This window comes from Microtus oregoni, unplaced genomic scaffold (genome assembly GCF_018167655.1).
Source record: "Microtus oregoni isolate MIOR12 unplaced genomic scaffold, Mior012 000003F_ref0000135, whole genome shotgun sequence".
NCBI lineage: Eukaryota > Metazoa > Chordata > Mammalia > Rodentia > Cricetidae > Microtus > Microtus oregoni.
In genome coordinates this window covers 8,929,619-8,942,993 of record NW_024543062.1, presented here as the reverse complement: position 1 = coordinate 8,942,993, position 13,375 = coordinate 8,929,619, and the positions used below count along the sequence as shown (strand labels likewise).

Below are 13,375 nucleotides of genomic sequence, written 5' to 3'. Positions count from 1 at the left end.
AACTCAAGGCATTATATAGTCTAGGCAGGTTCTCTACCACTGAACTTTGTCCCCAGCCCCTCACTGGGGGACTCTAGGCAGGTGCTCTACCACTGAGCCACACCCCAGCCCCTCACTGGGGGATTCTAGGCAGGGGCTCTACCACTGAGTCACACCCCAGCCCCTCACTGGGGGATTCTAGGCAGGTGCTCCGCCACTGAGCCACGCCCCAGCCCCTCACTGGGGGATTCTAGGCAGGTGCTCTACCACTGAGCCACACCCCAGCCCCTCACTGGGGGATTCTAGGCAGGGGCTCTACCACTGAGCCACACCGCAGCCCCTCACTGGGGGATTCTAGGCAGGTGCTCTACCACTGAGCCACGCCCCAGCCCCTCACTGGGGGATTCTAGGCAGGTGCTCTACCACTGAGCCACACCCCAGCCCCTCACTGGGGGATTCTAGGCAGGGGCTCTATCACTGAGCCACACCGCAGCCCCTCACTGGGGGATTCTAGGCAGGGGCTCTACCACTGAGCCACACCGCAGCCCCTCACTGGGGGATTCTAGGCAGGGGCTCTACCACTGAGCCACTCCCCAGCCCCTCTTTGGGGGATTTTAATTGTCTATATGTGTATGTCTGTATGTGGGCATGTGCACATGTGTCAGGTGCCTTAGGGTTCTAGAAGAGGGTGTCAGATCCCCTGGAACTGGAGTTGCAGGCCCTTGAGAGCTCCCAAGTATGGGTGCTGAGTCCTGAAGTCAGTCATCTGAAAGAGCAATGTGAGTTCTTAACTGCTGAGCCATTTCTCCAGCTCCCTGGAAATGGATATTTAACCCCTCCCCTAGAGGGTCCTGGATATGAATCAGGGTTCAAAACCGGGGATAAGCAACAAAACCCACCAGGAAAAATCAAATCACTAGGCTCTATGAAAGAGAGGAAGAGCATTGAGGGTGGGGTTGTCAAAGAGCTGCACAGCTGGAATGCCAGCATTGGAGAGGTGGAAGCCAGAGGATTTCTTTGTACTCAAGGTTAGCCTGGGACCCTGTCTCATAGAGCAGAGCAGGAAGGGAGGGAGGGAGGGAGGGAGGGAGGGAGGGAGGGAGAAGATAATTCATGTTTCTGATTTGGGGGCTCTTGGACACAGGAGGGTTCCAGTCTGGGGGTTTGAGGAGATGGCTCTGAAGAGGGCCAGAGACACTCTGGCCTGACTGGCAGCAAGACTGGTTTCTGTGCATGTCTGTCCATGGGATGATTGGGCCTTGGTCTATCCTTACCTCTAACTGTCGCCTTCATGCTAACGTTCACCAAGTCCTTACTTACCCTGTTCCTTCTGTGTAGCTTCCACTACCCCCCACCTGGATCCTTAATCATCAGATAAGTAAATAAATACCTGGCTGCTCATTTGGGTTTGTCTGTCAGTGACAGGGTCTGTGTAGCCCAGGCTGGCCTCAAACTTGGTATGTAGTTGAGGATAATCCTAAACTTCTCACCTTCCTGCCCCCACCACCCCAAGTGCTCAGATTACAGACATGGACTACCACGTTGATTCGGTGGTGGGGAGCAAACCCAGGACTTCATTCATGACAGGCAAGCACTCTTCCATCCGAGCCACATTCCTGGTGCACGGGTGACCAGGCTGTGCTCATGGACCATGCCCACCCCGGTCAGGACACCAGGAGGAAGGCCTGCCAGGATAGCCAGGTTAGCCTCATTACCGGGTTTGCTTTGGTCAGGAATATGTCTGGGAGGAACATCATAGCTTACGCCTGTGACCCCAGCCCTGGGGAGATGGAGACAGACAGATGGCTGTTGCATCGACTCAGGACAAACCAAGCATGAGAGGGGAAGCAAACGAAGTGAAACAGGATAGGTCCTTTTCGTGCCCCCATTCCAGCCACGTGGACTGTGGGCAGGAGACAGTTTGGGCTTTTCCTTGAAAGAACGTATTATGTGGTATAATTTTTTAAAATTGTTTCAATTTTCTCTATTTTTCTGTATGCATCATGTATCATACATGATGTATGATGAGGGCTGGCTTGACACTAGGGCTTGTGTGTGTGTGTGTGCGTGTGTGTGTGTGTGTGTGATGTATCGTGAGGGTACATCTGTGTGTGTGTGTGTGTGTGTGTGTGTGTGTGTGATGTATCGTGAGGGTACATCCGTGTGTGTGTGTGTGTGTGTGTGTGTGTGATGTATCGTGAGGGTACATCCGTGTGTGTGTGTGTGTGTGTGATGTATCGTGAGGGTACATCCGTGTGTGTGTGTGTGTGTGTGATGTATCGTGAGGGTACATCCGTGTGTGTGTGTGTGTGTGTGTGTGTGTGTGTGTGATGTATCGTGAGGGTACATCCGTGTGTGTGTGTGTGTGATGTATCGTGAGGGTACATCCGTGTGTGTGTGTGTGTGTGTGTGTGTGTGATGTATTGTGAGGGTACATCCTTGTGTGTGTGTGTGTGTGCGTGTGTGTGATATGTATTGTGAGGGTACATCCTTGTGTGTGTGTGTGTGTGTGTGATGTATTGTGAGGGTACATCCGTGTGTGTGTGTGTGTGTGTGTGATGTATCGTGAGGGTACATCCGTGTGTGTGTGTGTGTGTGTGATGTATCGTGAGGGTACATCCGTGTGTGTGTGTGTGTGTGTGTGTGTGTGATGTATTGTGAGGGTACATCCGTGTGTGTGTGTGTGTGTGTGTGATGTATTGTGAGGGTACATCCGTGTGTGTGTGTGTGTGTGTGTGTGATGTATCGTGAGGTACATCCTTGTGTGTGTGTGTGTGATGTATCGTGAGGGTACATCCGTGTGTGTGTGTGTGTGTGTGTGTGTGATGTATCGTGAGGGTACATCCTTGTGTGTGTGTGTGTGTGTGTGTGATGTATTGTGAGGGTACATCCTTGTGTGTGTGTGTGTGTGATATGTATTGTGAGGTACATCCTTGTGTGTGTGTGTGTGCGTGTGTGTGATGTATCGTGAGGGTACATCCTTGTGTGTGTGTGTGTGTGCGTGTGTGTGATGTATCGTGAGGGTACATCCGTGTGTGTGTGTGTGTGTGTGTGTGATGTATCGTGAGGGTACATCCTTGTGTGTGTGTGTGTGTGCGTGTGTGTGATGTATCGTGAGGGTACATCCGTGTGTGTGTGTGTGTGTGTGTGTGTGTGATGTATTGTGGGGTACATCTGTGTGTGTGTGTGTGTGTGTGATGTATTGTGGGGTACATCCGTGTGTGTGTGATGTATTGTGGGGTACATCCGTGTGTGTGTGTGATGTATTGTGGGGTACATCCGTGTGTGTGTGTGATGTATTGTGGGGTACATCCGTGTGTGTGTGTGTCTGTGATGTATTGTGAGGGTACATCCGTGTGTGTGTGTGTCTGTGATGTATTGTGAGGGTACATTCGTGTGTGTGTGTGTCTGTGATGTATTGTGGGGTACATCCGTGTGTGTGTGTGTGTGTCTGTGATGTATTGTGGGGTACATCCGTGTGTGTGTGTGTGATGTATTGTGGGGTACATCCGTGTGTGTGTGTGATGTATTGTGGGGTACATCCGTGTGTGTGTGTGTGATATGTATTGTGGGGTACATCCGTGTGTGTGTGTGTGTGTGTGATGTATTGTGGGGTACATCCGTGTGTGTGTGTGATGTATTGTGGGGTACATCCTTGCCATTGCTTCTGTCTGTGCATCTTTCTGTGGGTCCTAGGGATCCAGCTCAGGTCGGCAGGCTTTGTGGCAGGTGCTCTTACCTGCTGACTCCCCCTTAGTTTCCTCCCACCTTGATTTTGAGACAGGTTCTCTCCTCTCATTCCGGGATCTGTGGCATCTGCACCACTTATGGATGCTTCCAGTGGGTTCTTCTGGCTCTGCCTCCCTTCTCCCTGTAGGGCACTGAGAGCTAACATAACAGCCACCGCATCCAGCTTTTTTTTTTTTTTAATAAATATGAATTCCAGGAATTTAACCCAGGCCACTGAACTTGGGTCATCAGGATTGCAAGGCAAGCTCTTTGACCTGCCGAGCCATTTTGCCAGACAGCCCTGTTTTGATTATCTGGCTATATTAAGAGAGTTAGACATCTTGATCAGCCTCTGTCTCCCACGTGCTGGGATTCAAGGTGTGTATCACCACCGCTCAGTTTTTGACACTGCTCAAACTACAGTAGGTTCAGTTTGCCTACTGCACAACACAGGCAGGGCAGAGGCTGAGCAGAGCGCTTCTCGGGCCTCTGGAGAAAGGAATGCCTACTGGAGTTGAGAGGAGCAGAGCAGGGAGGACGCTGGTGACACTGTTAGCTCCGGTAGGGCCACCCTAGGGAGGACGCAGGAACAGACTCTTCAGAGCAGAGAGCCAAACCACAGGAAAGAGAGGAGACTGCCAACAGCGGTGCCTTTCAGAAATGGGCAGTGCTGTCTGGAAAAGGTAGTAAGGGAGCATTCCGAGGTGAAGGGGCAGGGCTCCTCAGGTTGCCCAGGGCTTGAAAGCATGGCCATGGCTCCCATCTGGATCTGAAAGGTGTGTGGGAAACCAGAGGAATGGGGCCCATTAGAGGACAGGGCCCCCTGATAGAGGCAGCACCTGAGGGTGAAGGGATGGTAGACTTCCTGGAATTGGAAGTCCAGGGGAAGCAGCGTGAATTGCAGGGGCGGGAAGATGTTCACAGGGGCAGTCGGTAGACTCTGGGATGTGGGGAGGAGAAGGAACTGGTCCTAGTGAGGCGGAGACAGTGATGGCCTGTAGCCAGCTTTGACTGTTGGCTTTATACAACCTGGGAAGAGACTCAATACTTCAGCTAGTCTGTACTGCCTTGGCCCATGGGCATATCTGCATAGGACATGTCTGTGTTGTTCATGTGGGAAAACCCCGCTCACTGTGGGTGGTACCGTTCCTTGGGTCGTGCGCTGAGTAAGAGTGAACGGCTGTGAGCCACCATGTGGGTGCTGGGAACCGAACTCAGGTCCTCTGCAAGAGCAGCAAGTACTCTTAACCACTGAGCCAGCTCTCCAGCCCTCCTCTCTGCTCTTTACTGGCTGTGATGTGGCTGGCTGGTCCTCTCAAGGTCCAGCTACTGTGACTTCTCCACAGTAATAGGCTGTAACCTGGGGCTGTGAGCTAAGAAACCTTTCCCGCCAAGAGACCTTGAGAAAGGTGATTCCTACGGGCTTCTCCCCCAGGGTACCTGAGAGCCATGCCAGGTTTGATGACCACAGCTGGGAGGTCAAACCCAAACCTTCCGACTGGCTTTGGGGCCACTCTGAATGGCCCCTTCAGAATCTCTCCAGGCCCTTCCTTCCCAGCTTTGCCGTCACAGACAAGGTCTGGCCGTATCCCTGCCAGTCTCCACTCTAGCTCCAGCCCTTAGGCAGTGGTGGGGATGGTAGGATGAGCTCTAGAGAGATCGAATGCCTGTGGGATGGATGGCAAAGTGAAGTGTTACGGAGAAATACCAGCCTAGCCCCAGGAGTCCCAAGGGTGGAGCAGGGGGCTCGGCAAGGCTGGCACCCAAGTTCTGAGGGACTGGGGATAGAGCCAGGGTTATGTGTGTTCTAGGCCCTCTACTAACTACTAACTGACCTTTTTTTTTAGTGTTATTTTTATTGTTTTAAAACTTTTAGTATATGTATGTCCTTGAGTGGATATGTGCACTTGAGTCCAGGTACCGCAGAGGGCAGAAGAGGGCACCAGATCCATTTGAGCTGGAGTTACAGGTGCTTGTGATCTGCCTGTTGTGGGTGCTGGGAACCAAAACTCGGATCCTCTGTAAGAGCAATGTGAGCTCTCAACTGAAGAACCATTTGAATGGTTTTGAGACCGGGTCACTGTAGCCCAAGCTAGCCTGGATTTCCCCACACAGCTGGGCATGACCTTAACTCCTTATCCTCTTGAGGAGTGCTGTTGGGATTACAGGCTCCGGCCTCTCTTCTGCTATTCTCAGATAAGAAAGCTGGAAACCGGGCAATTCTAGCACCCAGGAGGTGGAGCTGGAAAGGTCAGGAGTTCAAGGCCATCCTCAGCCGCACAAGTTCGCTCAAGCTGACCAGTTGAATTGGTGGTTAGTTTGGGCTGTTAGATAAAGGAGCAGACAAGATGGTTCTGGGGTAAAGGTGCTTTCTGCTGGGTCCAATCCCCAGGATCCACATGGTGGAAGGTGAGGATCAACTCCTACAATTTGTTCTTTGACCTACGGAGTGCAGGCGCGTACCTACCCATGCGCGGTGTACACATGCATACCCATATGTATCACAACTATATGTATTTTTTGTAATTAAAATTTTTTTATGCGAATAAGCAAAAAGCAAAGGAGATGGAACAATTCTCACTCTACCTTTCCAAGTACCTCAGAGACCGAATGGCATAAACCCCAATTCCAGTGCTCAGGACCTGGTTAGCTGCAGAGTGAAGGGGACAGAGCTCTTGCAGGCTATGTCATGCCTCAGTTTCCCTAAGGAATACCCTGTGTGACTCAACTCCACAGCCAGGAATGGCTCCTAAGTGTGACAATAGCTCCCAGTGTCTTCTTGTCTATGGATGGGGGAGGGATGGCCACCTGGTGAAGTCCACAGGCACTCTGAGGAGAAGGAGCAGAGCGGGGGGTTTATTTTAGCTGCCCGGGGGAGGAGGTGTGATCTCTAGATGGGAGGGGGCCCCTCAGTGCTGCCTCCAGAGAAGCTTCTAGCCACCCCCTTGCATTGGGTGGGTGCTGCTTTGACGAGGTAATGGAGCCCAAGAAAATGCCCGCGTCTCATTCTTCTAAGTCCTGTGCTCCTACAGTCAGCTCTCGCTATCCCCAGTTCACAGAAGAGTATGTTTCACAGGGATGGGACATCCTTGAGCCAGGCCTTCTCATCCCCTCAACCTGAATCGTGTTGAGAGAGCGGACAGTGCCCTCTGCCATCAGGTACTGAGCAGTCAGCCTTGGCAGAGCCCTGACTCCTGACCCAAAGGTGATAGTTCTTGTCCTAGGTCACATTGGTGGACCTTGGCTGTGGGGAAGGACACTGAACTAACCAGCTCATGGCCTTGGTTGACTCCAGGTGTTGTTGGCTTGGATGACCATGAGCAGGGGCTGGGGAGATTGCACAGCAATTACAATGCTTGCCTCACAGGCAAGAGAGCCTGAGTTCAGATCTCTGGAACCCATGCCATGTGAGTGTGGCCGCCTGCCTGTAATTCCAGCCTCAGAAGGAAGAGACGGGGCATCACTGGAGCCAGCTGGCTAGCAAGACTATCCATATCTGATCGGCAAGCTCTGGGCTTGATTGAGAGACCCTGCCTCAATAAATAAGGGGGATGAGCAACCGAGGACATCAACTTCAGGCCTTTCACATGCGTGTGCACACGCACACAGACAAACATACCTGCACATCACATACATACACACATGTGCACACACACACAAATGGAAAAGGGAAAAACAATGACCATGACCAGAAGACAAGCCTAGTCTAATTATTCCCTGGCTGGTAATTGTGGTTTTTATATGGCTGTTTTTGGGACGCTGAGACCTACAGGTCTTAGAAACACTGAGCTCCATTTTAATTGAGAAGCAGGCATGGTAGCGCTCACCCGTAATCCCAGCGCTTGAGAGGCTGAGGGAAGGTCAGAAGTTTAACCGTAGCCTGGCCTAGAAAGTGGGACGCCATCTAAAAACAGAACAAAACAAAGACCATGTGTCTGGAGAGTAGGAAGCCCTGGCTTGCAAGGAGTCTGTCCGGCAAATTTTGGAGACTCGAGTGGAGCTCGGTTAACTCAGACAGCTACCTATTGGTTGGCTTCAGTTTTAGGGACCACTGGTATGGTAACCAAGTTCCATAGCTGCTGGAAGGGGACATGATTCTGTCACCCACTTGACGGGCAGATCTTCTCTACTGTGCCAGGGGCCTGGGGATCCTCCAGGTGGCACTGTGGCAGGAAGCTGGGACACAGCTTATCTGTCCTTGCTCCTGCCCAGAGACTCGCATGAGGGAGATAAATGGCCAAAGAGCCCTCTGTGCCTGTGTATAAAGAAGGTTCACAGTTTAGGATCCCAGGGGACCCACTCATGTCCACTCACATGTATGTTTGACCCTGTCTAGGCCAAGGACAGCGATGACGATGATGATGTCACTGTCACCGTGGACCGAGACCGCTTCATGGATGAGTTCTTCGAACAGGTGGGAACCAGCCTGCTCGATGTCCCCTCTTGCCCCTGCCATTCCTTACCCAAGAGCTGGTGCAAGATTCTCCTGCACCTAAGTCTTGCTCTCCCCCCACCCCCCACCCCTCAGGACGGGGCTCCAGTCTGAGCCAATTTGAGGGTGGATAAGTTGATGCTTACTTAGCAAAGCAGAGTCATGCTTGGGAATTTCCAGGAGCGGTTGCCAGGCTCCCAATGCTGGCGCATCTTCCCTCTGAGTCCCTACTGTTTTCCTCTTAACCCCCCTGACCTGGGTCCCCAGGTGGAAGAGATCCGGGGCTTTATTGACAAGATTGCTGAAAATGTGGAGGAGGTGAAGCGGAAACACAGCGCCATCCTGGCCTCCCCCAACCCGGACGAGAGTGAGTGAGAATGGGGGCAGCTGCAAAACAGGGCTCCTGAGCCCCAGCCCCCCTGGACTGGGGTGTGAGGGGCAGTGGGGTTCGATCTGCACATGTAGAAGGCAGGGGCTCCTTGCCCTGATCCAAACCTGGAGTTGAACGAGTCATTGCCCGTGTCACCGATAGACCTGGGCCTGCTGTGAAGATTGTGGTGGCCAGGGATGGTGGTACACACCTGTGATCCCAGGAGGTGGGGGTTGGAAGATCAGGAGTTCAAGGTCATCCTCTGTTACCAAGAGAGTTCCAGGCCAGCCCCCCCTTCCCCAGCTACCTGGCTTTTTCCTAAGGGCACAGGGATGTCAGGCAGCTCTCTTAGGGTGCTGGGAATAAGAATCTGTGGATGGATGGATGGATGGATGGATGGATAGGGAGAAGGAGAGAGTCACCTGATGAATTGGAGGTTGCCCAGTCCAGCCCCTCCCTCCTTGACGCCCCTGGGAGCAGATGGCAACTCTGAGGTGACTCTCTGACAGAGCAGGCAAGCTTCCTGTGAGATCTGGTACCCTGCCCCTTAGTAGCCCAGAGTCCTGCATTCTTGTAGCTCCAGGAAGTTAATCACCTGTCTCCCTTCACACAGGGAGCCTGCGTGTATCTAAATCCCACTCGGTCCTAAACAAACAGGGTCTGGCCTGGTCTTCACATTCCTGTTGAGGGGTGTGAGTGTTGCAGATAGGCCCAGCTGAGACCCTCTGCCCTGGAGGGTTTTAACTTCAGGCTCCCGGAGGCACTAGCCGGCCACTCCTCTGCCTCAGGGATCCAGGCGTACCTGTGAACGCTCCGTGGTCACTAGTTCCTGGAAGCTTGCTCACCTGTAATTCCCTGTCCTCTGGGAATGCCAGCCCCCTGTGGTTCACAAAAGATAAGGGAAGGCTTTTGTGTCAAGCATGTGACCCCCTCATCCAGGGTCCCTCACCCTCTGGGCCAGGATAAGGTTCCCTCTGGCCCTTTGGTTCAATATGTCCAGATAGCAGCTGCTCTGTGCCTGGCCTACCTCCCACCCCCCCAGGCAGAATTAAGCGCCTGGGACCTAAGAAGATATCCTAGGAGGGGAGGGGAGGGAGGAACCACCGGGCCATGGGAAGGCTGCACAGCCATCTCACTTTATCCCTTCCTGAAGCTTTGCCCACGATGGCTGCAGTGCTGTAAGTGTCGCTGTCTGTGGTTATCTAGGTCACCCTGTGGCCTCGTGTAGGCTGTATAATCTGGTCGTTTTGTGGTGAGAAGAAAGCAGTGAGTTCCAGATGTAACTCAGTGGATGGAGTACTTGACTAGCTTGTGCAAAGTTCTGGGTTCAATCCCCGGCTCCCTGTAATTGGGACGTGGTGGCACCTGGCTCCCTGTAATTGGGACGTGGTGGCACACGGCCGTAGCCATTCTAGCACTCAGGAAGGTAGAGGTGGGAGATTAGAAGTTCAAGGTCATCTGTGGCTACGGCAGTAAGTTTCAGGATAGCCTGGGGTATATCTGAAGGAAGGGGAGGAGCTGGCCAGGGGACCCCTCAGCTGCTGGAGGTGGGGCAGGCACACCATACCAGAACTACCCGGCTTCCTCTCTCAGCTTCCAGAGCTACCGCTGTCCACACTTATCCCATACCCACAGAGTGGGTATGGTTCCCACGAACTGGGCGGCAGAGCCACATGGAGATGCAGCTGCTCATCAAGGGGAGAGGGCATCCGGTGGGTCTGGGCGGCAGGGCAGAGCTAAGGAGGAGTATGGTCATTGGCAGCGGGTCGGGGGCTTTCCTGGATCAACGCTGCTTCTCGCTCCTTGGGGGCCGCCATCCGGCTGGGCTATTTTAGGTCTGAGCAAAAAAGGCTGAGACGGCAGAGCAGCTGGTGACCAAGTTTCCTTTTGTTCGTGGGAGGAAGGCTCCCTCCTCCACTCCGCAGAGCCCCCCTGACATCCGTCAGGATCGGTGACCCTCCTATCCTGATAGTGCTATCACCCCTAAGCCCTCTGTCCCCAGTGTGTATGGGAGGAAAGGTGAGAGCCAAGAACCTGACCCCAGTCTCTCCTGAAGAGAGGGTGGTACTGGTGGCTGGGGGTGGGGGGCAGCAAGCTGAGCCCCCTGAGGCCTCTGCCAGCTTAAAGTCATAGCTGTGGCTAAGACAAGGCTTTCCCTCACCTTTAGTCACCTCTCATGACCCCCAGTGACCTGTCACCTCCAGGGCTACAACCCCCTGGGGGAAGTGCTTGCTCCCTTTGAAACTGCTACCTCTCACCAAGACCACGGTGGCCCCTCTCAGCCACGCAGGGGAGCTAAGCACCTAGAAAAGACAGCTTTGTGAGGAGTTCAGGGTCAGCTGTTGCTTCGACTAAGTAGGCAAGGTGGGCACCCTGCTGACCTGGTAGGTTTCCACTTACCCTCCTGAGCCACCAGGTGAAGCCAGGTGAACCCAGCCCCATCCCACCCCCAGCACCCAACAAGCAAACAGTCCTCAGCACCGACTGCAGCCTGACCAGCCTTAAATTTAGCCCCATCTGTTATCTGCAAGGGATGGAGGAAGCAGCTAAACCGGAGGGCGGCTTCTTGGAAGACAGCGGGAGGGAGGGGGGAGACTGTAGCTGAGGTGGCTTCGGCTAGAATTGCGACTGTAGACAAAGAGGTAGCCGAGGGAAGAGAGGACGCCGTAATGCTGGGGTTTGCCCAGAGCCCCCTGTTCACTCCTGGTGCCAGAGGCCAGGTCTGAAAGAGGAGGAAAACATGTATGTATCCTATACCATATGTCCCCCCTCCCCCTGTAGAGACCAAGGAGGAGCTGGAAGAGCTCATGTCGGATATCAAGAAGACAGCAAACAAAGTTCGCTCCAAGTTAAAGAGTGAGTCACTCCGGGTTAGGTGGCTGGGGATGTGGCCCAGTTGGTACAGCCCAGCCTATGTGAAGCCCCCTGAATCTGATCCACAGAACCCTACAAGAGGGTGTGGAGACTCACCTGTAATCTCCAAACACAGAGTGGAAGAATCGAGAGTTCAAGGACAGTCTAGGCTACATAGTTTAAGGACAGCCTGGGCTATATGAGAATTATGTAGAAATAATAAATTTTAAAACCCACCCAAGGAGGTGGTTGGCATCCTGGAGTCATGCAGAGACCATCTGCTGTGTTGTCTGCGTCCACAAATAAACATACATGTCCCATGGCCGTTGCAGTTAAAGGAGCATGTCCTGCAGGTGGCACACACCCGGTCCTCACCTTCCTGAACAAAAGAGGAATTATCAGGTCACAAAGTGGCCCGAACTGCCAGTCCTAGCATAAGCAAGTGCATCCAGGTGCACTCACACACACCCCTACCTTACTTAGGTATCCACAGGTGGGTGTGTGCTTGCACACAGCTGCACACACTAGCCAGCGAGAAGAACCGTTGTTGGTCCCCCCCCTCCATTATTGTTTACAGTTTGCTTTCTGTATGGCCCCATCTCTCCCATACCTTTTGACACGGGCAGAGGCTTCGTTCCCGGGGTGTGGGGTGGGAAGCTGAAGCCTCCACTTGTGGCTGGAGCCGATGCAGGGAGGCCGTGCACTGCTCAGCCGTCCCCTATCATCGCCCTCCACCCAGGCATCGAGCAGAGCATAGAGCAGGAGGAAGGTCTGAACCGCTCATCCGCCGACCTGAGGATCCGGAAGACGCAGGTGCAGAAGGACGGCGGGGGTGGGCGGGTCTCTGGGTCCCCGTGGAAGCCTAATACCTACCAGCTCTCCCGTCCCTCCACCCCCGACTCCCAGCACTCCACTCTGTCACGAAAGTTTGTGGAGGTTATGTCCGAGTACAATGCCACACAGTCCGACTACCGAGAACGCTGTAAAGGACGCATCCAGAGGCAGCTGGAGATCAGTGAGCTGGGAACAGGGTCCGGGCTGGGAAGGAGGGGCCTGTGGCTGAAGGAGTGGTAGATGGGGCTTGTGGCTAGTAATGCAGTTTGGACTGGAGTGTTGGAGCCTCAAGCCCGGGCCGGTGGCCACGGTTCTAGTGGTGGTAGGTGTGGCCTGTGGCTAGGGGTGTGGTTTGTGCTGCATGGGTGGTGCCATGGGTGGAGCCTGGGTATGGGCCTTGGACTAAGGTGAGGTGGGTAGGACCTTGTGGTGCCTGTGTGGCCTGGGTCGGAAGGATGGGGCCCTTCCCTTAGGGGTGGGACTTGTAGCGGGAGGTGTGGTTGAGGGTGGGGCTTTGGCTGGAGGGCTAGGACTAGAAGCTACTGAGTTCCCTGGAGAAGGCAGGATTTAATGTAATTCCATCCACAGCTGGCCGGACTACGACCAGTGAGGAGTTGGAAGACATGCTGGAGAGCGGGAACCCTGCCATCTTTGCCTCTGGGGTGAGTGGGAAGCCTTCCCTGTTACCGGGACCCATGGACCACATGTCTCCACACTAGGCCCAGTGTGAATGCCAAACCCATGGTCAGGACACTGTTTGGATTTTAGAGAAAGCCTGAGTCTCAATCAAGAAAAGGGAGGAGACCAAGTTGAGGGTCCCATAAATATCAGGGGCAAAGGTGAAAATCAAAACTTGTGTCCGGGTTAGGATGCCTCATCAGATAAAGGAGCTTGCTGCCAGGCCTAGCTGATGACCTCAGTTGGATCCCTGGGACACGATGGTGAAAGCAGAGAACTCCTGCAAGTTGTACACACACACACACACACACACACGCACACACACACGCACACACACACACGCACACACGCACGCACACACGCACGCACGCACACACACGCACACACACACGCACACACACATGCACACACACACACGCACACACACACACACGCACACACACGCACACACGCACGCACACACGCACACACACACGCACACACGCACACACACACGCACA

At 53.7% G+C, this 13,375-nt stretch overlaps 1 protein-coding gene across 2 annotated transcripts in view; it reads left to right on the top strand.

Annotated features, from left to right (window-relative positions):
- Stx1a (syntaxin 1A) overlaps positions 1-13,375 on the top strand; it is a 28,498-nt gene that overhangs the window by 6,944 nt on the left and 8,179 nt on the right. For both annotated transcript variants that reach the window (XR_005974038.1, XM_041648481.1), the window contains exons 2-7: positions 8,045-8,122; positions 8,408-8,507; positions 11,292-11,366; positions 12,103-12,176; positions 12,270-12,378; positions 12,786-12,859. Coding sequence is in view for 1 of the 2 variants with exons in the window: in XM_041648481.1 (XP_041504415.1) it covers positions 8,045-8,122; positions 8,408-8,507; positions 11,292-11,366; positions 12,103-12,176; positions 12,270-12,378; positions 12,786-12,859 (510 nt within the window). In the remaining variant the exon portion in view is untranslated. The remainder of the gene's footprint in view (positions 1-8,044; positions 8,123-8,407; positions 8,508-11,291; positions 11,367-12,102; positions 12,177-12,269; positions 12,379-12,785; positions 12,860-13,375) is intronic.